The sequence below is a fragment of the Eptesicus fuscus genome, chromosome 14, assembly GCF_027574615.1.
Source record: "Eptesicus fuscus isolate TK198812 chromosome 14, DD_ASM_mEF_20220401, whole genome shotgun sequence".
NCBI lineage: Eukaryota > Metazoa > Chordata > Mammalia > Chiroptera > Vespertilionidae > Eptesicus > Eptesicus fuscus.
The window spans coordinates 14,865,080-14,888,457 of NC_072486.1; the positions used below are offsets into that span (position 1 = coordinate 14,865,080).

The 23,378-nt window shown below is 48.4% G+C and overlaps 1 protein-coding gene across 2 annotated transcripts; it reads left to right on the forward strand.

Moving 5' to 3' along the window:
• Nucleotides 1-19,738: 19,738 nt before the first annotated feature.
• On the forward strand, nucleotides 19,739-23,150 carry SP8 (Sp8 transcription factor). 2 transcript variants are annotated; one of them, XM_054726490.1, is made up of 2 exons: nucleotides 19,739-19,806; nucleotides 19,978-23,150. In XM_054726490.1, exon 2 carries the CDS (start codon nucleotides 20,011-20,013, stop codon nucleotides 21,481-21,483), a length of 1,473 nt encoding a protein of 490 aa, XP_054582465.1. In that variant the 5' UTR covers nucleotides 19,739-19,806; nucleotides 19,978-20,010; the 3' UTR covers nucleotides 21,484-23,150. The 2 variants fall into 2 exon arrangements, with proteins under 2 accessions (XP_054582465.1, XP_028015585.2); XM_028159784.2 differs by having other exon boundaries at nucleotides 19,982-23,150.
• Nucleotides 23,151-23,378: the final 228 nt, after the last annotated feature.

Consider the following 23,378-nt stretch of genomic DNA (forward strand, 5'->3'; position numbering starts at 1 on the left):
TCATTTCAGATATTCTTCATTTCTGACTAGTTCTTTTTATGGTCTCTGTCCTTTTCTATGGTTGCTTTCTCTTGGTTGAAGTTCTCACTAATTTCCTTGATCATCCTTATAACCATTGTTTTGAACTCTGTATCTGGTAGCTTGCTTACCTCCATTTCATTTAGTTCTTTTTCTCCTCCCTCCCATAGCTTCTTGTTTCAATCTGGAATGGTTGCTCTCTCTAAACCAAGTACCCTCACTTCTTCTCTTTGATTGGATTGTTTCCTGGACTCTATGACTACTTGTTTCTTAGTTTACTTTCTGGTTCTACTTAGCTCTCTCACATTCTTTCATTATGATTTTGATAAGTTTTTGGCAAGAAGTGTTTTTTCTTTTTAATAAGTAAAGACAACTCTATGTCACGAAAAAAGAACTTAATGACATATGCACTCACAAAATAGTTATAATTTTACATTATATTTTTTATCAAAAAATTAAATAGGGAGTTAGACATTAAGTATGACTAGGTCAGAGGTCAAAATTGAACATAAAGCATTCCACATTCCTCTGGGACTAGATGTATTACAGAATTTAGAAGTTTTCATATTTTAGAAAAGTTAATTTACTGTATATCATGTAATAACAGAAACTGATTCAGCATTCTATACTCCATAATATTTCTACATTAAAATGTATGAACATTAACACAAAATGGAAGCATAAAGACTGTAAACAGCCTCACATTTATTCAAGTCAGGTTTTAGTGCCAATCTTACAAACTTTCCATTTTCAAACTGGATTGCAGATAAGAGATTGTGAACTATAATCAAATTATGATTACCTGTAGAATGTCTGCCTAGAAAACCTCAGAGAATTAACTAGGAAGTTATAGTAGGAAGTCACTTAAAAAAAAAAAAAAGCAAAATGTAAGAATCACCAATACACGAGGAGGCTTTCAGTTTCTGCAGGTAAAAGTTTGAGAGAAGATTCCCTATTAACTACTAGTGAAAAAATGTGAACTTATGCCTTTTCCCCTTAATAATAACATTAGGTTGAGTCTACTGTACATGAGGGAGGGGTATAAACAAAAGATGCTAAAATAGCTATTATTTAAATAAATCTACTAAGTGTTTCTAGGTACACGGTATTACAGTAGGAAATAATAATGCCCTTTAAGAGTTTAAAAATCTCTGACAGCAATGGTGGCATTTAGTATAGGATATTGAAGTAATTAAATGAGAAAAGATATTCTCCACTACAGGGCTCTGAATCCTGTTTACGTTGGTCCCATTCAGGATTTCTGTAACCTACCCTACCTGCTTCTCTCCTGTGGATATTTGTTGAGACCATCACCCCTTACTGAAGACATGCAGGAAAGACCTGGAGAGGAACTGCTAAACTGTAAAATCTTGAGCACACTCAAAATAGTGCACCCTTGAGTCAATGGTTCTTTAACCACAGCTGCAGGTTAGAATCACTTCTCCAAAGTCTTCTGGGGAACTTTCAAAATCCGAATGCCCAGGCCACATCCCAGACCAATGAAACCAATCTCTGTTGGGCCCAGATAACAGGATTTCTGAGACCTTCTCAAGAGAATGTGAAAAGTACAGCCAGGGTTAAAAATTTCGACTGAGACTCAAGGGAGAAGCCAAAGGATGTAATGACCATGTGTCAAGATTATGCATTTGACTTCATGGCAGCTAAGCAAGGACTACCAGACAGACTCTTAGAGATGCCTCATTACAGTGCTTCCTGAGTATTTGGGTAGAACATAATGGAGTAAGTTTAGGCATTTTTCTCATTTTTTTTTTCTGCTGTTGAACATTTAACAGTTTAAAATGGGAACAAAGCTGAAAGAAAAAGAATGGGCAAACCTAAGAATTACATGAAGCTCAAGTTCGGATGCAGACACAGCCAGATTTAGATTTAATGACTCCCATCTTGCTAAAATCTACAGTACAGTACTCATAGTTGACAGACTAATCTTCCAAATGACAAAAGGACTTCTAACCCCCCTCCCCCATAATTAAAAAGAAAAAGTCTTCATTTTTTTTTCCTTATTTAGCTTTAATACCAGCTACTCTGATCAACTTCTGTGTATTAATGTATTAGTATGTGTAGAAAGCTTATATTCTTGATTATTTATGCCATTAAGTTTCCGATGGTAAGTTTAGTTGGGCATGGAATTCTTTGGCAAAATACTCTTAGACACAGAAAATAAACTTGAATTTCCAAATGGAAACTATCATCAGAATTAATCTGTCTCTCCCATAATTTGTGTTTGGAGTTATCTTCCTTGAAACTTGGTTTGCTGTTCGTTGGCTCTAAAGTTTGTTCCTACGGAACTGCTCAAACCCACCTGTGCGGAGACCTTAGAATTAGCACTTTTCCATCAGGATTACTGGGATGACTAAAGATTAATTCAAACAAACGCACACTCAAACGCCAGTGAAAAGAAAGCCCAAATGAACTTTAATCTTGTCTCCACCAACTCCATCCAACTGAAAGCTGCAGAGTTTAGCCAGAACCAATCCAGTCACCAACCAACAGGTAAACCATTTGATTCTCTAGATTCTAGTTCCTGGGACAGATCCAAGCCATTAATACCAAATTAATAGAATTTGCTACTTCCAAACACAAAAGTCTCTTTGCTACGTGTCTTTTTTGGAAAGTCAAAAGCTTAGTCCTCATTTGGAAAGAAACCTAACCAGGACCTTCCAACTGGATTCTCCTTTCCTCTTCCATTCACTCACTACTGTCTGAGCAAATGCTCACATGAGCATGGTAGAACATGAATTATGGCTAACAGTTTCACACCATTGTTTTATTAACAAATGCAATTCATAGCAAAATAATTAAATAGGGACACACAGTAAAATAAACATTCCAACGACCTTTTAAATGGAAAAGTTCTGCTCTACAAATAAAGGGAAGAACAATGCAATTACACGATAGTGCTTTTACAGACTTGCTGAATATGTGATGAGGCCTTGACCAGCCAGCCAGTTGTCTCATCTCTTCCATCCCAGAAAAGGTTGAAAAGAACAGGACAGCTGTAGTGTCCCGACTTTGAGACTCGTTGGTGAATGGAATGACAGATGCAGAGCCAGAGCCCCAAAGTGGGCAGGACCTCATCCCTGACAAACAAAAGAGGATGACAGACTTGGAGCCCCATTTACTTCAATTAAAAAAAAAAATGGAAGCCAGCTGTCTTATATATAAGATACTGGTACAAGGCAGTATTTACTGATTAGGTCTCAGGACATCATTTTACCTGATAACCCAAGCAAAACACCAACAATTCATTTTTCCTTAACTCATCATTATTATTACCTTTTACTTCCATCTATATTTTACTAGAAATATATTTTATGCTACTGCTCCATTTTTAGCTTTATCAAATGTGTCCAATAATAAGGGCTGCTCTGTGTGTGTCGTAGGTTTACCCATCAAAAATCTGAAAAGTAAAAATTGCAATCTTCTGTTACATGTATCTTCTTATAATCCACCGAAGACCCCTAGTTGTGTGTTCATGCAATTCCCAACTGATCCAAAGTAATGATTTGTACAACTCATTAAACACATATTCAATTCTCAACCATATGTTGTGTTGGTGACTCCCTGCACTTTTGCTCTCCTACTCAGGGACTACAAATACCTTGAAATGGGCATCTATTGCTTATGTTTGTCTGGAGTAGGTACTTGATAAATAGGATAATCCACAAATCTTAGCTCACTGGATCCTCAGAGCTATCTTATGGAGTTGACAGGGCAAGTAATATCCTTATTTTATAAATGAACAAACTGAGGCTCCAGCAGCTTAAGTGATATGTTATCTAACCTCATACAGAGAATCAGTCAAATTGAAAACAGAAATCAGTTTTCCTAATTTGTAATTCAGCCATTATATCTACAGCTTCTCCAAATATATGGAAAGGCATATCAATTATACTAGAAGTATTTTTATTCTCAATTTCTTTCAGACACCAGTATAAACAAATGTCCCAGGGACAGAGACAATAACTGTGAGTAGTTGTCAAAAACTTGGTATTATATCTAAGCCATACATTTCTGAAGGTTAAGTTCTGATGACTATTCATATTGCAGTTCTTTAATAGAATGAACACAACCATCAACACGTTTGCTTTGCCTTGACAAATAGCTTTAGAAGATGAAGACTTTATTGAAATAGTGTAGAAAAACATGCTTAAAAATGTGAACTACATAAGAGTAAAATAAAACATAAAATTACATTTAAATAGTCAAAGTAACAGTGATTCTGACGCAAGGAGGTAATTGTATGCATAAAATTTAATGTTCCCATTCATTATTACATAAAGCTGTATGAATATCACACCTAAAGCCCTACCCACATTTATTTGAAAGATGGCTTTAAGCTCCAGGAATTTCATGCAGTTAGAAGTTGACTTTCTATAGAAGAGAGAATAATGCTAATGAGTAAATGTTAAGTATAAGGCACTACTAACACTGCAGAGGTAAATATGTAATTATATACATTTCTAAAAGTGGGATAAATCACACATTAAGTTATGTCATAATCCAAGGACTTATAAGAAGCAATAAGATATACTTGGCAGTCTTCGGATAATTACTTTTAATTAACATGCCTATATTATTAAAAATATGAGACTTTTAAATTAGGAATGTAAAAATATTCAATACAGGAAAAATACAATATTTAAAGCTGGAGGAGGGCAACCACTGGAAAAGGGAGAGGTTTAGCTCTTCTGCCTACCCATAAAAGCTAAGTCTAGACATTCATAATGATACCCATTAATTGGCCATTTTAGCTAAATTATGTAAATTGTCTACATACACTTTTCAAAGTACAGAACTGCCAATGCTATTTTCACTTTGGTCAAGTCTACACTGGCTACCAAAATGAAGTGGATAATTAAGACAATTATTCTGATAATTTAGATCAAACATTAATTAAGGTAAAAGCAAATTAATGGGGGGAGGGGAACTTGCATTGGAATATAAATGTTTGTTTCCATAAGCGTGTCAAAAAGGTTTTCCGTTTCTTGTATTGTTTTTGAAATCTGATTTCAAAACACCAAGTATATGTTATTTCTATAGCAATTCCTTAATCAGAATCTCAGGTTCTTCAAATTCCCAAGATGCCTAGGTAATAGAATAGCATTTTAGAATTGTTTATACTAGCATTGACTTAGATGTCATTTCCTAAGTTCACAGACAATACTCATAAGATTTATGGAAATTCTGAACTGAAAAAAAAAAAAAAGCTATTGAAATTTTTTAAAAATGAACAATGAGACTATATTCTTTTTATTGGCATTATAGTTGGGTGGAAGAATGCCTTTCAACCAGAAGTGAGCTGAAGCAATTTAGGAGTGAAGTGCAATGATGCTCATAACTTATTAAATGAGTGGGGAGCGAAGTATATGTATGTGCATGACTAAACAAACAAGCAAACAAACAAATAATTATATCCTATATCTACCCATCTATTTAGATATACTATGTCAATATCTATCTATCTATCTATCTATCTATCTATCATAAGAGAACCTAAGCACAAAATAGTAACAATGTTAACATAGGTGAAAGGAATGTGGGTGTTCACTGAAATTAAATGTTTCGTTGTAGTATTATTTCAACTTTTCTGTAGGTTGAAAATTCTCAAAATAAATAGTTGGGGGAAATACACATTTTCAGCTTTACATAGAATAACTAATAAATATTCAGTACCCATCAAACACCCATGAATTTGATACCCCTGAGATTGAAAATTCTGTGGTACCTCATTTCTTAAAACCATACTGTGAAATCTATACTAAAGGCTCTTTCCAGTAGGCCTTAAGTGAGCACTTTAAAATATTCCCAAGGTTTCCTGTGCAGGGTATAGTTAAAGAGCATTCCACTTGAGATCCTCGCCTGAAAGGCCCTATAGAATTGCAAAGTATCATTATTAAGCAAATGTTCCTGGGCCCTTGGGTGGTTCACTTAAAACACATTTCACTGTATTGAATATTCAGTGCCAGAAGCACACTGTTCAGTGTTGAGATTTGCAATTTAAACCCAATTGGGAAAAGTAAAAGGTTCTTGTAATTTGCCTATACGGTATTGCATTGATGCAGTAGCTTTCATTGATAATTAAGTTCCAAAAATATGAGTTAGATTGTGTGAACAATGGAGGAAAGCTAACCTTTCTATTATAGCCTTAGCTCTTGACTTCTTGTATTTAAGATTACAGATGCCCCATTAAATCGATTTTGTGTTTAATCTCCTCTTGAAAAACAGTGAATGCAAGTCCCCAACTTTCTTCCCTTTGAGAGAACCCAAGTATTTGACAATGAAAACTACAAGCTTCAAACCAGATGATTATCACCGCCCAGTGGGAATAAGAAAAGTTTAGCGGGTCTCTTTTTGGGTAGATTTCCTCAACTAACTCTCAACTTTCCGCAACTAACTCTCAACTTTCCTCAACTAACTGGATTGGAATGTGAAAATATATTTCACACTAGATTTAAAAAAAAATTTTTGTTTTGAGGAACCAGATTTGAGAGGGGGAAGAGATGTTTAAAGTGATAAGATGAATTATGTTCCCTTTAAATACATAGATATGCTTTAAAAAAACACACACACACAGACTTTTCAACAGTAATGTGACTTTTAAAAATAGTTTCATTCAAATATCTTCCCTGAAACCTAGGTGTTGTGGTGGGTTTTTGTTTGTTTGTTTGTTTTTTTGCACTGCTTTAAAATGATTTACAACCCTCAGTAAAATATAAAACATGCAAAAAATATTCAGAGAATTGAACTGACCAAAAAGTACCTAAAACCTGTAAGACAGGGAACGATCCTTCTATCCAATTCCTTGACTCCCTTTTGCATGTGCGCGGGAGCAGTGAGACCCACCTGCCCAGGGCGGCTCTGAGTGAGAGGCGAGGAGCTTTCCTGGGTCCCCATCCCCGCAGCCCCACTTCCTCCGGCACCACTGGCACTGGAGCTACAGCCCGGCCTGGGGTCAGCCTCACACTGGGAGCCTCTGGCCGGAAAATCCAGTCTGTATTCAATATACAGGTCCCCCCCCAGAGAGGTCCAACCACCTGGGCCAGGAGACCACGAGCCGCGCACCGGAGATCCCCGGCGGGGGGCCCTCTCCCCGCACAGTCTAGGGCCGGACCCCGAACTGTGGTCCCCGCACCCGCAGCTCCGGCATCACGTGGGAACCGGTTAGAGATGCAAATGCCCGGTTCCCACCCCAGACCTACTTGGGCAGAAACCCGGGGGCGAGGCCCGGCAGTCTGCACGTTAACTCGCCTTCTGAGCGAGTCTGATGTGGGATCGCCGACGGAGAAACGAGAATATACGTTTTCTAAAGAAGCTTTAACGGGGCCGTCCCGTCAAAACCCGGAGGGGGAGGCCAGCAGGCGAGGAGATCCAGCCATCGCCCGGGTGGGGTGGTCCCCGGCCGCCTGACCCGGCCGCGACCCGCTCCGGCACACACGCCCCCCGCGCCCGCGGCCGCCGCCCCCCTCCGCCCCCCTCCGCCCCGCGGGAGTGGGGTCAGCGGCCCCGGCGCGCGGGCCCCTCGGGCGGCCGCAGCCCCTCCCGCCCGGCCGGCCCCTCAGTCCGCCCCGAGGGCGGCCCCTTCCCGCCCGCCGGGTGTGTGAGCCCTCGGGGGGTGGGAGAGTAGGAGGGACGGGGAGGGAGGAGGCGGAGCGGGGCGGACGGCTGAGCGCAGGGGTGGGGACCCGCCGCACACCGACCGCCGTCCCGCCCGCTCGGCGGGCAGGGGCTGGTGTGGCCGGCCCGCGAGGCCGCGCGAAACTCCCGCCCCGGGGCGGAGTGGCGCCTCCCCCTTGGCGGGAGCCCACGCAGCTCCCAGGCCCTGGAGCCGCGGAGCCTGCGGGGTCCGAGCCGGGCGGGAGCGGGGCCGGCGGCGCTCGGCAGGGGAGGGAGCGGCTAAGCGGAGGGGAGGGCCGGGGGGGGGGCGGGGCGGGGCTGGGCCGGGCCGCGGCGGAGCCCGGCGCCAGCGCCTCCGCCTTCCGCGCCCCCGCCTCCCGCGCCCGCTGCCTCCGGGGCCGGGCGGGCGGGGACGCGTGGGCCCCCCGCGGGCGGGCGGCGCCCGGGCCAGAAGGTGCGAGGCGGCGCGGGCCTGCGCCCGGGGCCTGGGACGGCGGCCGGCGCGGGTGGGGCGAGGGGAGGGCCGGCGGGGAGGGCGTGGCGAGCGGGAAGGAAGGGGCGGGCCCGTGTTGTGACTGCTGGGCGCGGGGAGTGCGCGCGGGGCTGGGAGAGGCCGCGCTCCGGCCCCGGGGAGACGTCCCGCGCGCCCCGCCGCGCCGGCTCGGGACGCCTTCCCGACCGCGGCCCGCACACCGCCGCTCAGTGTCTCCCCGGCCCTGCGACGCGGGGGGACGTGGGCCGCTCCTCACTCACCTCTTCTCCCAGGGCCCCTGGGGCAGGGGAGTCCGCACGCCCACGGCCGGGGCAGCGTCGGCTCCGGAGGGCGCGGGCGCTGGCCCCCGTGGGAGGCGGGCGTGAGGGCGCCTGCCCCGCCTCTTCCTTCTCTGCCCCCGTCCGGGCCTCGGCTCCGGCCTCGCGGAGTTCGTAGCCCGTCTCCTGAACTGACCCCTTAGACGGCCAGGGTCCCGAAAAGGGACCCGGGGTCCTTGGGAAACTCTGTAGCGCAAAACACCACGGGGCGACGTGGAACCGCGGAAGGTGCCCGGACACCCCGTGGCGGGAACGCGCGGGTCTCCCCGGCTCCCGGTGCGGACGGCGGCCTCGGCCCGCCCGCGTCTGCGCGGAGCCTGGTGGGTGCCGACGCTTTGAGTGATTCCGGGACAGCCGGTCCCCCAGGTGTTACCTCCAACTGAGGCACAAACCGGGGCATAGCGGGGCTTTTTTCCCGTGAACACCGGGTGGTTATTTCCTTCCGCCGACTTCTAACCCTACAGTTTCCCCGCCTGTGTCTAACCGCGTGGGAATTTCTGTTCTTCAATGTTAGGTAGCTAAAGGGGAAAGAAATTCCAATCACTGAATCTTGAGTTTAAGAAATAGTTTCGATTTGTTGGTAAGTCAACAGCAAATCACCTGATAAAACTAGTTGTAAGTATCGAAGGCTCATTTTAAAACTTTAAATAACCATGTGTTCATTGGCTTGTTTTCAGTTAAATTTGCTAAAGCCTAGTACAAGACTGAAATTTGAACCAAATGCTCTTTAATGACCTAATATCAGTAGGTCAATCACATCAATAGTGCAGGTGTCTTTTAGCAACAACAACATGCTCCTTTTGGTTTGGCGTTGGCTCTTAATAGTTGGCTGCACACCTCTTCGTAGGGCTGGATTAGTGTGCCAGAACTGTAGAAATCACTTTGGTCTTCCCTTTTGTCTCTAAGCTTAGAGGACTTCTTGAACCAAAGGCGACCAGGTTTTGGAGTGGATCCAGAAGCTCTTCCAACATTTTTATCCAGAAAGCTTCAAGTAAACTGACTTTGGATAATACTATGAAATCGTTCCATTTTTGCAACAACTGCTTTCCCCAGCTTCGTGGGGGTGGGGGTTGGAGGGCTCTCCTATGTTAAGGTAGATATGATCTAGGAAACTATTTGAAGCACCATCTACAGAAAAACGAGAACTTTCTGTCCTTCCCCGCTGCCCTTTGGACGGCAGTGAGCGCTCCATTTCAGGGCTGTAAATGCTTACTTAGTGTAGACTCCAAAGTAAGTGGGCTTTGCTTCTTCCAATGTTTGCTTTCTTCCCTGTCGATCAAAGACCCAGGTGTTTGCTTTACCAGGCCCCATTGGACAATGTTCTTAGAGCAATTACAGACGTGGTAGTAATCAGTTCATCTTATTTCCTTCACCTGAAGGAGCATCGCAAAAAAAAATGTAAAAGGAATCCTTTAAATAAAGACAAAGGAGAGGGAAGGGGGCACTACATTGACTATTGGGGATTAAGTGCAGACACTTCAAGAGGAAAAGGTCTGATCCTTACTCTCCCCCTCCCTGAAGTTCTGCAATCCTGGGTCTTGTTTTGAATTAAAATGGGGCAGCCTTCTTTGATGGCCAGCAGGGTCCTTGTTATTTAAGAAGGGGAATCCTCAAGGCAGCATTGGGGGAGGGGTGGTGCTAAGGATTGGGGAGAAACGGAGCTGTGGGTGAGGGCTGTAGGAAATTGCCTCCTCAGTACCTGAGCAACATTTATTGCTTTTCCAGAGTCCATAAGCAAAATCAAGATTTTATTTCCTCTTAAATAACCTCTGCTGAGTACTGGAGTCGGTACTTGTCAATCCTTAAATAAAAACGTGTCCCCTGTACCGTCTAGATGGGCGTTTCTGTCTGGACTTGGAAGAGGGACTTCGAAAAGGGTAGGGTAGATGCCCTTGAACCCAGTGATTAGGGCATCACGTCACGAATTTCCTAGAGCTGATGTAGATATTTTAAACACCGCCTAAAGTGGGGGAGGCGTCTGTTCAGTGTGCCCCACTCTGTAGGCTTATATCCTGCCCCTTAACCCAGTGCCCGTCTATTTAAAAGGGGGAAAGAGCCTAAGGTGGGTGCATAGACGTGAGGCCATAAATAGCAATAATCCAATTTGTAGCCCGAGTTGTCGAAATTAATCTCTGCGGTGCCTTCTGTTTCCATCTAGAACTCCCCCCCCCCCCCCCCCAGTCCCCAGCAAAATCCTGTCTGTCTTTTCTGGAGAAGGAAACGGGGCGTGTGCAGCCAGTCGGGCCGGGACCATTGCGAAGTCTTGCAAAACTCCCTGAAATCAGGCGTGGAAGATGTTTAGAAATGACCTGGCTGAAGATTTCGTGTGTAGGGACGAGTGGGGTGTGGGGACGCTAACCCTAAACCAGGAGGGCCGCTGGGGCAGGACTCACCCCACAGGCTGAGCTGGACCAAGCAAATGCGGGACCCACACCACACCTTTTGCTGAGGCCAACACACAGGTCCAGTCCCGTCTGATTCCCAAGGAAACTCTGCGGGCTGATTCGACTTGACCCAAACGTGTGATTCATCTCATTTACCGGGGAGGACGGGGCCGGGACTCCCCTTCATTTTGGAGGCACTGGCAAGTGTGGGGAGCTGTGGGCAGCAGCTTGCGTGTGTAGGTGTAGGAGCCCACATTCGATTTCCAAACATCTTCTGAAGTTGTCTTCTCGTCTGTAATTTACAAACCCACTAAATTACAAGGAGCTTGGTAGTGTTATCAGATACCTAAATGTACTGGCAGTTTCTCTCCCAAATTAGCTGCTTTAACTCTTACAACCCGTTGCTAGCCTGGGTGAACTCACCACGCAAATCCCCCCTCTAGGAGACACCAAGTCGAGAGATCTGAGTTACATATGGAATGTGCGTGACGTTGTTTTCGAAATAAAAAGTCAAAGCGAAGCACACAGAAACGTTCCAACGTGCTTTGCAACCTCTTTCAAGGAAGCAGGTACCTTCCCCATCCCCAAAGGAATGACTTGCCCTCGTGTCCTCAGAGAGGCTTCTGACATCCCTACTTCTTAAGAAAAAGCAACTTAGCGAAAGCCCTGCACCCAGGTTTTGGTTGGGGTTCAATATTCTAAGCAAAATATGCTCAACAGATGATAGTAGGGATGCAGCCAGAAAACAACTCCAGCTATTTAAACTGCCAAATGAGACATAAAGCTGCATTGTAAAAATCATCTGGAAAACAGGTTTCCCCATTGAAGTCGCTACGTGTTAATTACTGTGAGCTGGAAGGCTGGAGATCCGAGGCCTGGAAGCCGACGTTCACCCCGCATAGTAAGCGGGCAAGTGCTGAACGGCAGCCAGAGGGCCCTGCTCGGACTCATTGCCATGCATGCCTAGACATTAATATGTGTTCATGGAGGGCTCGTACAGTACGAGGTGTTATTTCCTTATAAAGAAACACCAGGTCTCGCTTTCCATTCTTCTTACGAAATTATTCACATTATTTATGCTACATTGAGCGATCTAATTTCTTCGTGATAGTCAGCTAATTGCTCTGGCAGGTAATTAGAAGCGGTTTACAACGCAAAGGGCTTTTGCATTGCCCCTCGGATTATTAAATTGCGCTGTAAATTATACCATCTTTGCCGGAGGAAAATTCTTTTGAGCAAGTTCTCTTCCTGCGATCCGAGGTGAAATGGGCTCCCCACCCTCCCCCCACAGACGTACCCCTCCCTAGCCACCCCCACTGCCACCACACCCCCCGCTTTTTTTTTCCTGGACTCGGAGTCGAATGATTCTAAAGCACGCGATTTTGTTCGTGTTCACTGGGCCGAGATAACGTGGCCATTATGGCCTGAAATGGGCCAGGTTTGCAGCGAGCTTCCTGCGCGCCTGCAATATCCAGCAGGCATGTGGGAAAAGAGCGGCTTAAATGGGGACATCTGTTCAGTGCTGCTCATCTTACTCTTACAGCCAGGTCAGGTTAAGAGAATAACCTGCTCACCACCTTTTCTCTTGTTAATAAGACTATTAGAGGGGAAAAAAAGCCAGCACACACAAACAGCACCAACGGAGCTGCCACATCAGCAAAGAAGGAGACACACAAAGGTAGCAGCTGAGTTACAAGAGGAACTGTAAAAATCACCCATTGGGCGACTTCAGGGAAAATCTACATAACTCTGTCAGAAACAAAAAGCAATACTCGAGCTCAAAAAACGCTCTCTACGGAAATGGGTTCTTAGAAGGGATTTTAAGAACTCAACCAAGAGTGGCTTATTTTCAGGTTTTTATTTTGATAAAATTGACCTAAAGGTAAACGCCAGTGGTGGTTTTTTTTCTTTCTTTCTTTCTTAAGCTTTCAAGTATTCACAGGCCCAACGCTTTTCGTTGTTGGTGTTATTTTGATCTGTGTTACCTCTCAGGGTCCCTTGAAAAACCTCAACTGGGTGCATCCTAGTTTGTTCCCTGATTTTAGAAAAGCGAATTGTATCCCCTTTCAAAAACATTACCATCCTCCCCCCCCCACAAAAAAAATATATCACTCGTTTGTAAGCCTTGCACAATGATGTGAACACATGTGTGGTTAAAGCCAGAGACCCGGTGCAGCGCCTAGATTATTTGTAATTAAACACAATTCCCAAAGTAACATTTATCTTCCCGAAACTGCGATTGCAATTGTCAACCGTCTGGAGGAGACGACGGGGTAATCTGGGAGCATTACCTCCTCTGGTAACAGAACGGAATGAAAAGAAATCAATACGGCTGAGGACAAGAATTTAGTAGTTTTTAACTCTGCATGTTAGCTGTGAGAAAGTGAAATATAACAACAAAAGAGAAAACAGCCTAAACAAATCCATTCTAGGAAAAAAAGAGAGGAACTCCTCCGAATGCCTCAGCCTCTGATCCTCTCTTGCTTTGCAAAACAAGAATACACACACACACACACACACACACACACACACACACACACCATTCACCCCAAAGGGGCAAACTCTCTTTTCCTTACATGTTTTCTTCACTTGCATGATGAAGGAGGACTATGAAGTGCTGTGGAATTAATTATCAATTTCATCTGTGCGCTGGCAGAGATGAATATGAAATAGACCACAGAGGACACGCCTGCCTGTAGAACTAGAGCTCGGTCATACCAGCACACTATGAGGACATGAACATTATGCATGTAGAGAACAAGTAAGGAAATATAATTTTTCTTCCTTTACTAGAGAGAGCAATACCAGTGTAGGGTAAGGACCTTCACATTTTCCCTACGAATTTACCTACATATTCATGTGATTGATACGTGGACAAAGTCCTCCTTCTGAATTGGAATGCCCTAGCTAAAGTGAATCAGAGCACGGATATCCTAAGTTAGATGAGAAAGTCTCTTAGTTAAAGCCCATCTCTAACTTTGGAATTTTCTGAAGTGGCGGAGAATAAAAAATATTAAGCAGTGGGATATGGAAGAAAAATATAGATCCAATTAAGAAAAAAAAAGGGGGGGGTGGGATGCTTTTTCGAGTGGTCCCAGGTACTCCAAAAAGAGTGACCAAGGCGATACTTTGCACCCATCAGGAGAGCCTGTGGGACAGACCAAGTCACTGTTGCTTTGCTGTGGTCAACAAAATGCATCCAATTAAGCAGGACCAGGGACAGTCAGGACTCGGCTATAAAACTGGCCGGACAGTTTGAAACCAAATAACCTCACTAATAGGGGCTATTGTTCAGCGTGGAAGTTGCCATTTTCCAATCAGGAAAACACAGCCCGCTCCGGGCTCTGGCCGCCTGATCCCTTCCCTCCTGCCGCTCGACAATCCACCACCAGCCAGAGCGTTTGTCACCGCCCTTCCCACAAACCTTAGGCAACTTCCTAGTCCCGCCGCCCGAGAGCGGGAGTGGACAGCAAAGGGGCACCGCGCCCCTCCGGAACCCACGGGTCCACGGCTGGCCAGGTTTTCCTTTCAGCGGGGAAGAAACTTTGCCCAGTGAGCTCCGGACCAGGAGACACCCCTCACCTGGCCCGGCCCGCTCCTCCCCGCAGACGCCGGTGGCGCTGGGCTCGCTCCCTACCCCTCTTCCCGCTTTATTTAGTCGCCAACGCATCCGCGCGCGAGGTCCCCGCACAGTGGCCAGGGATTGGGGGTCGTTTCCTTATTTCGGGGGAGGGAGAAGGGGGAAGGCGCCCGGCAGGGATGCGGGGCAGCACCGCATCCGCTCGGTCGGCTCGCCCGTCTGCTTCCAGGGCTTGCGCGTCCGTGCCAACTCTCGGGAAACCGGCTGCGAGGAGCCCGGGTTAAGCGTACCCAGCAGAGGTACGCGCCTATGTAGTTCATGTGCATTCCCCCCGCCCCCCTGCCCCCCCCCCCACGCACACCCCGATTTTTTTTTCTCTCTCAGTACTCTGTATAGACCGGACCGGACCGGACCACACTGATGTAGAAAACCGTATTGGATGTAGATGTGATGCCGGACACTTGAAAGCCTGGAGAACTTTGATGTTTTCGACTATAAATCCCTAATTGTACTAGTACTTAAATGGTTACAAATGGCTTTATTTACTTGTCGCTGCACCTACACATTTTAATCTATGTAACCAAACAGCAGAGGCATATTTCACTCCCCCACTCCCTGAAAAGGAAAAGCAGGGATCGAGGCCTCTAATTTGCTTTTAGGACCTTGTATTTCTTTGGCTTCGAAAGCATAAGCGCTCCAAATCGCAGCACTGACTAGTCTTCAAACGCGCCTGAAACGCGCGCGCACACACACACGCGCGCACACACACACACCCCTCTCTCCTTTTCTGCTCCATCTAAGGAGATGTTGATGTATATTGTAGCTGCAAGGTGTTAGATATACTTGAGCAAGTTGTTCCCAGGATGTAAATTAGGTCCCAAAAGCTGTTGTCCAAATCGAAGAAACAGAGAAATTAATCTGGGAGACTATCCATCATCACCGGTAATAAAGAGAAGGACATGGATGAGACAGATGATATGATTAAGGGGCTGTGGTCGTTTTAATTAACTTTTTGCTGTCCTGTAATGATCAAACTGGTCACCAGACCCGGTCAATAAGCATGTTAATATCAAACAAATAAAACCAGGGATGATTAAAAACCTCCTGGTTTATTAAATTTGAAATTCAAATGAAATTTATGCTGCAGATGCATACAGAATGCTAATAGATCTTAGCTTTATTGAAAGTGGATCCCACAGGTTTGTAAGAAACAGCAGAATAGCCATCTCCCCCTCCCTGCCAGCACATTAAACTTCATATGGAGTGGGGGAAACTTTTAATTTGTTAGAAAGCCTGCACTTATCTTCCTCCCCCTTTCCCGTCCAGACCTCTATAGTATCGTGGTATAACACTCAGGAGTAAGGATCAATGTCACAAAAGGTAAACTGAGCTCTATGCAATGTGAAACGTTTTGCTAGACAGGCTGTATCTACAATGAATTTCAGACGTTCCCTTATGTGGGGGCGGTGGGGGGCCTTAAATGATGGAGTCACTTGTGGAAAGAAGAGAAAGAGGTGCCACTAGACTAGTTTCATTGGAACCAGAAGCAACATTATTGCTGTTTCAGTGTTTGGTCAATTACATAATTTTCTGTCTTTCCTCTTTTACTCTGGCTGTCTTACCTTGTAGGACAAGAACTAGCCACTTACTGGGAGGGTAGACTAAGAAAAAAATGCCCTTTGACCAATACTAGGACTATGAAATAAGTACCTAACTTTTTAAATGGGAGTAAGTGGAATAAATATATATTTATATAATCTTCTCATGAAGAAAGATCCACATACAACCCCCTGTGAAAATCCCCCAAATGCAAGCCAACCTTATGTAAATTGAAGAATACACACACACTTTTTGACCCATTGTCATAGGAAGAATTCATGATTCTAAAGTGGATTGATAGAAATAAAGGACTTAGAAGTAGGTATCTCAAAATAGTAATTTTTCAAGAAACAGTGGATAATGCCTCTGTTTACTCTCAGAATCAGCATTTAACTTTTTGACAGTCCTGCCTCACTTCCTTCCAGAAGATAGGAAGATAAAAAAGATTAAATAACTATTCATAAAGGGAGTCTTCCCTCAAAGCTCCCCCCCCCCCCCCCCCGCCTCCACCTTTGAGGGTGACGGTATTGATTAGAATTAAGCCCTAAATTTGAACAACTGTGTATTAGGTCCTTAAAATGAATATCATTATAGAAGAAGACCAAAGCAATGAAGTTAATTCTCTTTTATTTGTTAAACGGAGTTCCCTCCTTCCCCCACCCCTTCCTCCTCCTGGGCTGGCCTGTCACGCCTTCTCAACACGCTAAAATCATTCAGAGTGGCTTGCAGGGAGAAACGCGACATTTATGGTAAGCGTCAGCCTTCAGAGAAAGAAAGCAGTTCATTAATTTACTTCACGCTTACTTCAAAGTCGGAGAGTGTACCTTACCCCCTTAATCAATAGATATGATGTACAGTCAATATCCCAACAATGTTGAAAAGGGGTCAGAAACACACACTCTTACACCACAACAACCAGCCTCAACTCTGCTCAATGAAACTTACACAAATTACTACCTGACTTTGGATTTCGGTAAACCCCAGGAGGGTTTTTTTTTTTTTTTTCTTCTCTCTAGAAGCTCTGAGGAGTGTTTAAAAAAATAAAAATGTTTACCCAGTAAAAACCAAACAATTCTCCCAGCTAGTAACATTTTAATCAATTCTGCTTTGAAATTAGATTTCTGAGGGCATTTATCACTGCTTAGAAATATGAATTACTTTAAAAAAAAACAAATGAATATTCAATAGAGCGCCAAGGGCTGTGGACTTTTTGTTACACCGGTGTGGTGCTTTCTGTGGTTTAAGATGTTTCCTTGTGGTGGCGGTGAAATTGTAACGGCATTTCTGAAGGCAGTAACACAAATGGCAAGCGAGTGACTAAAACCCACTGAATCTGAACTGAGTGTATCGATTCACATGCATACGCATTCACAGATATCTGGCCCCAACACTATTAGACACGGACACCTCCATACGCGTGGTCCAAGACCTGTCAAAACCTTGTCTCTATTCTCAGATAAATAAAACCCACACCTATCAATCAAAATCCTAATTTTTCTCTCAGAAAGAGGCAGGGGTGATTTCCTGTGAAGACTCCCACATTCCACGAGACGCCCCTCAATTTCTCACCCCAAGAAAAAAAACAATCCTCTCTCACCCCTTTCTCTATCTAAGCCTTTTGTACTGAAATTTACTCATCGCCACGGGACAAACACACCCCCTCCCCTCGAGTGAGGCCGGCACTTCCCAAGATGAACCCCCACCTCAGCAGGAAAAAAAAAAAAAGGAACAGAAAACCACCGCAGCCAAGTCACAACTCCTGGACGCAGGCGCACACAGGCCCTAACGCACCCCTGAACCTGGGCCCCAGCCTCCCCACCTTTCCACCCTTCCGCTGTCGAGTGGGGAAAGGAAAGGTAGGTATCGGTGCGACTTTCCTTCACACGGTACAGTGACGATGCCTAAGAAGCGAAGAAAAGGATCACTCGGGGTTTTAGGTGCAAGAAACCAGAGGACGTTGGCGACAGGGATGGCGTTTGTGCACATGGATGGACTCAGCCTCCCTCGCGCAACTTCGAAGATTCCTTCTTCAAATCGCCCCATCTCTGCTCTCTCTTACACGTCGGAGCTCTTTACTGCCCGGTCCCTGTTCTCCACCCCCAGCTTCTCTCTCTCTCTCACACACACACACACACACACACACACACACACACACACGCTCCAACAGCCTTCCTCTTCCCCCACACCCCGCGCGCGCACACGCACCCCCCTCCCTCCTCTTTCACACGCACAGACTCCTCCCTCTCCCCCCACCACGCACACTCACACCCACCTCCCCCTCCCTCCCTGGGTTTGTCACTCCGTTACACTACCGCGCACTCACACCTTCCCCCTCTTCACTTCATGGGTCTGTCCCTCTCCCCTCCCCCCGCTGGGTCACACGCAGTGATCTTGTCACCCACAACGCCCCCCCCCCTTCTCGGCACTGTCCCTCCCCTGCCCCCCACCCCTCCTTCACCCCTGTCCCACTGCCACACTCACAGCCCCTATCCTCCTCCCGGGCCTCACTGCCTCCCAGCTCGGTCACACACGCACACACCCGCCCGGTCACACACGCCGCCCCCGCGCCCCTCCCGCCCGGCCCCCCCCCCCCCCCCACCTCCCCCGGCGGCGGCGGCGGCGGCGCCGATGACCTCACGGCGCGCGCGCGGCGCGGCCCGGCGAGGCCGCAGATTGGCTGGCCGCGCCTCCGCGGCACTTCAAAGCCGGAGAGGGAGCTACAATTGTGGAGGAATGGGCGGAACTGATCATTGTATTGCACACCTCTAAAAAAAACACGGCCTCCGATTTATCAATATAAAAAAGATCCTCTGAGAGGAGGAGGAGGGCACTTTTGTGTGATGGCAACTTCACTTCTGGGGGTGAGTCTCAGGGTTTTTCTCTTGCTGGTTTAATTAGTTTCCTTGTGCCGCCGATCGGAGGGGGTTCGAGTCGCCCCGGCCAGGCCACGGGCTATCAGTCTCTATTGAGAGTTTTTTTTTTTTTCTCTCCCCCCACCCCCTTCTTCTTCTTTAAATACAAGTGAGTTTGGAGAAAAGGCAGAGGGGGAGAGGGGGGCAGAGTCACTTTTGTCGGCGCAGGAAAAGGTTCGAAGGGCACTGAGACCAGCCACCTCGCCGCGCCCGGCCGCTCCCCGCCCGGGGGACCTGCCGCCCTGCCCATTTTTGCCGGCGACGATTTCGGGGGCACAGAGAGCAAGTGTTTCCTCCTGGGCAAACTGCAGATTTTCCCTCATCCCCTTAAAAAAAATCCCGCAGTCCGCCTTGTCTTTCAGGTACGTTGAACCCGTCTCGTTTTATTTATTTTTATTTTATTTTTTACTATTGTAGATAAATTTTTTTTTTTAAATAAAGAAACTGAAAAGAACAGCAGGAAGAGCAAGTGAGCCAGCCTTACAGTTGGACCCCTTTTGGCCCGGGAGACACCAGCCAGGAGGGGTTTCTGGGGACCGGAACAGGATTTTCACAAAACTCTTTCTGGATGACACGGGAAGCGCTTTTTTTTTTTTTTTTTTTTTAAATGCAATCCATGGTTTCCCTCCAGGCTTCTCGGCAGAGGAAACTTCCCTTTCTCCCGAATCGGGACTTTTGCTAGCTGGTTTGTTTCGAGGTGCCTGGGGCCTTGGGGGGCGGGGGCTCGAGAGTGTGGTCTGGGTGAGAATGTCTGTCCGACTCTTCCTTAGCATGGCGCTTTGCTCCCGAATCGGACGCCGGCAGCCCAACTGGTCCCCGCCCGTAGGGTAGGAAGCAGCCGGGCGCCGGGGCTGTTGGGGGCGCCAAGGTGAGTTGGTGGCGGCGCGCCGCCGCGAGAGACGGGGTGCAGCGGGGCGTTCGGAGGGCTCCCGGAGATCTGATGCAGATGTCTTTCCTCCCTCCCCCCCCCCCCCCCCCACCGGCCCTTCGCCCCCCACCCATCCCCCACCCTCTTCCTCTCCCCCCCGCTTCCCCGCAGGAAGAACCGAGGTTGGGATCGACTCCTCTGGCCATGCTAGCGGCTACCTGTAACAAGATCGGCAGCCCCAGCCCGTCTCCCTCCTCCCTGTCGGACAGCTCCTCTTCCTTCGGCAAGGGCTTCCACCCCTGGAAACGCTCCTCCTCGTCCGCCGCCGGCAGCTGCAATGTAGTGGGTTCCAGCCTCTCCGGCTTCGGCGTGTCGGGGGCCTCCCGGAGCGGCGGCTCGTCCTCGGCGGCCGCGGCGGCGGCGGCGGCGGCGGCGGCGGCCGCGGCCCTGGTGTCCGACTCGTTCAGCTGCGGCGGCTCGCCGGGCTCCAGCGCCTTCTCCCTGACCTCCAGCAGCGCCGCCGCCGCCGCCGCCGCCGCCGCGGCCGCCGCCTCCACCTCGCCCTTCGCCAACGACTACTCGGTGTTCCAGGCCCCCGGCGTCTCCGGGGCCAGCGGCGGGGGCGGCGGAGGCGGCGGCGGCGGCGGCGGCTCCTCGGCGCACTCGCAGGACGGCTCCCACCAGCCCGTGTTCATCTCCAAGGTGCACACCTCGGTGGACGGGCTGCAGGGCATCTACCCGCGCGTGGGCATGGCGCACCCGTACGAGTCGTGGTTCAAGCCCTCGCACCCGGGCCTGGGCGCCGCCGGCGACGTGGGCTCGGCCGGCGCCTCCAGCTGGTGGGACGTGGGCGCGGGCTGGATCGACGTGCAGAACCCGAACGGCGCGGCGGCGTTGCCGGGCTCGCTGCACCCGGCCGCCGGGGGGCTCCAGACCTCGCTGCACTCGCCCCTCGGAGGCTACAACTCGGATTACTCGGGCCTGGGCCACTCCGCCTTCAGCAGCGGCGCCTCCTCGCACCTGCTCAGCCCCGCCGGGCAGCACCTCATGGACGGCTTCAAGCCGGTGCTGCCCGGCTCCTACCCGGACTCGGCCCCGTCGCCGCTGGCCGGTGCGGGGGGCTCCATGCTGAGCGCGGGGCCGTCGGCGCCGCTGGGGGGCTCCCCCCGCTCCTCCGCCCGCCGCTACTCGGGCCGCGCCACCTGCGACTGCCCCAACTGCCAGGAGGCGGAGCGGCTGGGCCCGGCGGGGGCGAGCCTGCGGCGCAAGGGCCTGCACAGCTGCCACATCCCCGGCTGCGGCAAGGTGTACGGCAAGACGTCGCACCTCAAGGCGCACCTGCGCTGGCACACGGGCGAGCGGCCCTTCGTGTGCAACTGGCTCTTCTGCGGCAAGCGCTTCACGCGCTCCGACGAGCTGCAGCGGCACCTGCGGACCCACACGGGCGAGAAGCGCTTCGCCTGTCCCGTCTGCAACAAGCGCTTCATGCGCAGCGACCACCTCAGCAAGCACGTGAAGACGCACAGCGGCGGCGGCGGCGGCTCCGCGGGCTCGGGCAGCGGCGGCAAGAAGGGCAGCGACACCGACAGCGAGCACAGCGCCGCGGGCAGCCCGCCCTGCCACTCCCCGGAGCTGCTGCCGCCCCCCGAGCCCGGGCACCGCAACGGCCTGGAGTGACGCGCGCCCCGCGCCCGTCCCTCCCCCCTTGACCTCCCCCCACCCCGCTCCGCCTGGTCCCCGTCTGTCCTGGCCTCCGCTCCAGCCTCTCTGCCCCCCCCTATTCTAACTCCCTCTGGGACTTAACTCTGTAAAGGGGATGCGGACATGGAAGTCGCACGCAGGGCCGTCCGGGGCCCCGGCTCTCCCTCTCCACCCGGGGACACCGTCGGAGCTCCGCACCGCCGGCACCCGCGCCTCGCCGGGCCTTCCTCCTCGCCCTCCCTCTGTCCCCCGCCCTCCGTCCCATTGTGTGAAGGGCCTTCCGGAGGGAAGCGGCCCTGGATGTGGAGCTGAACGATTCCAGGGCCTTGGGGGACAGGCCTGCGCCGGGGTTAGCAGCAATTCGGTGGAACCAGGTTGGGCTTCGGCCGGGGAGGGCGAGGCGGGAGGCCCGCGTGGGGCATCCCCGCCGGGGCCGCCGCCCGCCCTGCGCCGCGCGGCGGGAGCGCTGGGCGGGGGCCCTGCTGTCCGCACGGAGAGGCGGCGTTTGCGGAGTTTAGCTGCCCCGACTTCAGCTCGGCCCCTCGTTCTTTGTTCCCTGAGGTGGGACCCATGCAAGTTTCAACCAAGGGCCGTCTTGGCGAATCGCTGCAGCAGCCTTCTGTCATCTCTATAACATTTTTTTAAACTAAAAACCTAAAGGGGGGGAAAAAAAGGCATCCCTTCACTTGGTTTCCCATCTAGATAGCTTTTCCTCTAGCAGTGAGCAAGTCTTTCTTTCTCTCAAAACTGCTAATATTGATCCCAAAGTTATTTTGGTCGAATTAATTTAACTTATGGGGTGGGGGTGGGGTGAGGGTAGGTGTCTTTCTTATGCAAAAATACCCCTTTCCGGTGAGAACAGATTCGCTATCTCCGTGTTTGTCCTTTTCTACCTCGTTTTTCATCACCCCGGAGCCTAATCTCCGCCCCCCCCCCCTTTTTTTTGCTAGTCCAGACATCAATTTGTATAGTACCCATATCTGTAAATTCTTGCAATCCATTGAAGATTATTAGGGTGAAACTTTTTTTGGTGTGATTTAAACGTATAAACAAGTGAAGAAGCTATCGTTTATATCAGGCGAGGCTGTGGTTTAAATTTAAATGCCAAAAGAGGGAAAGTAGGGGGAGGGGAAACACCTTTGTAAAATATATCTGAACCTAATGGTTTGTACCGCTGGAGAATCGTTCTAGATTAGTTACCAGTTAACTATAGCTCCACCGGTGTATGGGTGCGAGGGGCAGCTGTCCAGGAGACGATTTTGTATAGTATTTTTCTTGTACATTACTTCCAGTAAATATTTGAAAATATATCGAAGTAAACTTGATTTTTTTGGTTACGAGAAAATATTAAGAGTTATTGTGGCAGTTGTGAAGACTGCAGGCTTTTTGAACTCACTCCTGGAGGTGCAGGGCCACAGACGCACTTTCAGGGCCTCGTGTTGCTCGAATATTAATTTAGGTAGCTCTCGAACTGTAATTAAGACAATATTTGATAAATGTGGGGTGACATTTAATTTAATGGAGCATGTACTTATTTGCATTTGCTGGCAGTTCAGGTATAGTTAAAGTGAGAGTTCTCCTCTATTTCATCACTGGGTTTGCCAAAACCCATGTATTAAATAAATTGTCCAAGTGAAACTCAACTAACTTTGGCCTTTGTGTATTTCCTGAAGGTAATATTGTTAACTGTTAACAAACACTCCTGACACTTACATTTAAATGTTTGCAAATTCTGCAAACTTAATTGCTCATTGTAATGTTGAAATAATTTGGATATTTCACATTGAAATGAAAAGCCTTTCTCTAGAACATTTTAGACTTGCATTTTAAATGCATGAGATGTAATTGATTTATTTGTAATATTTTAAATG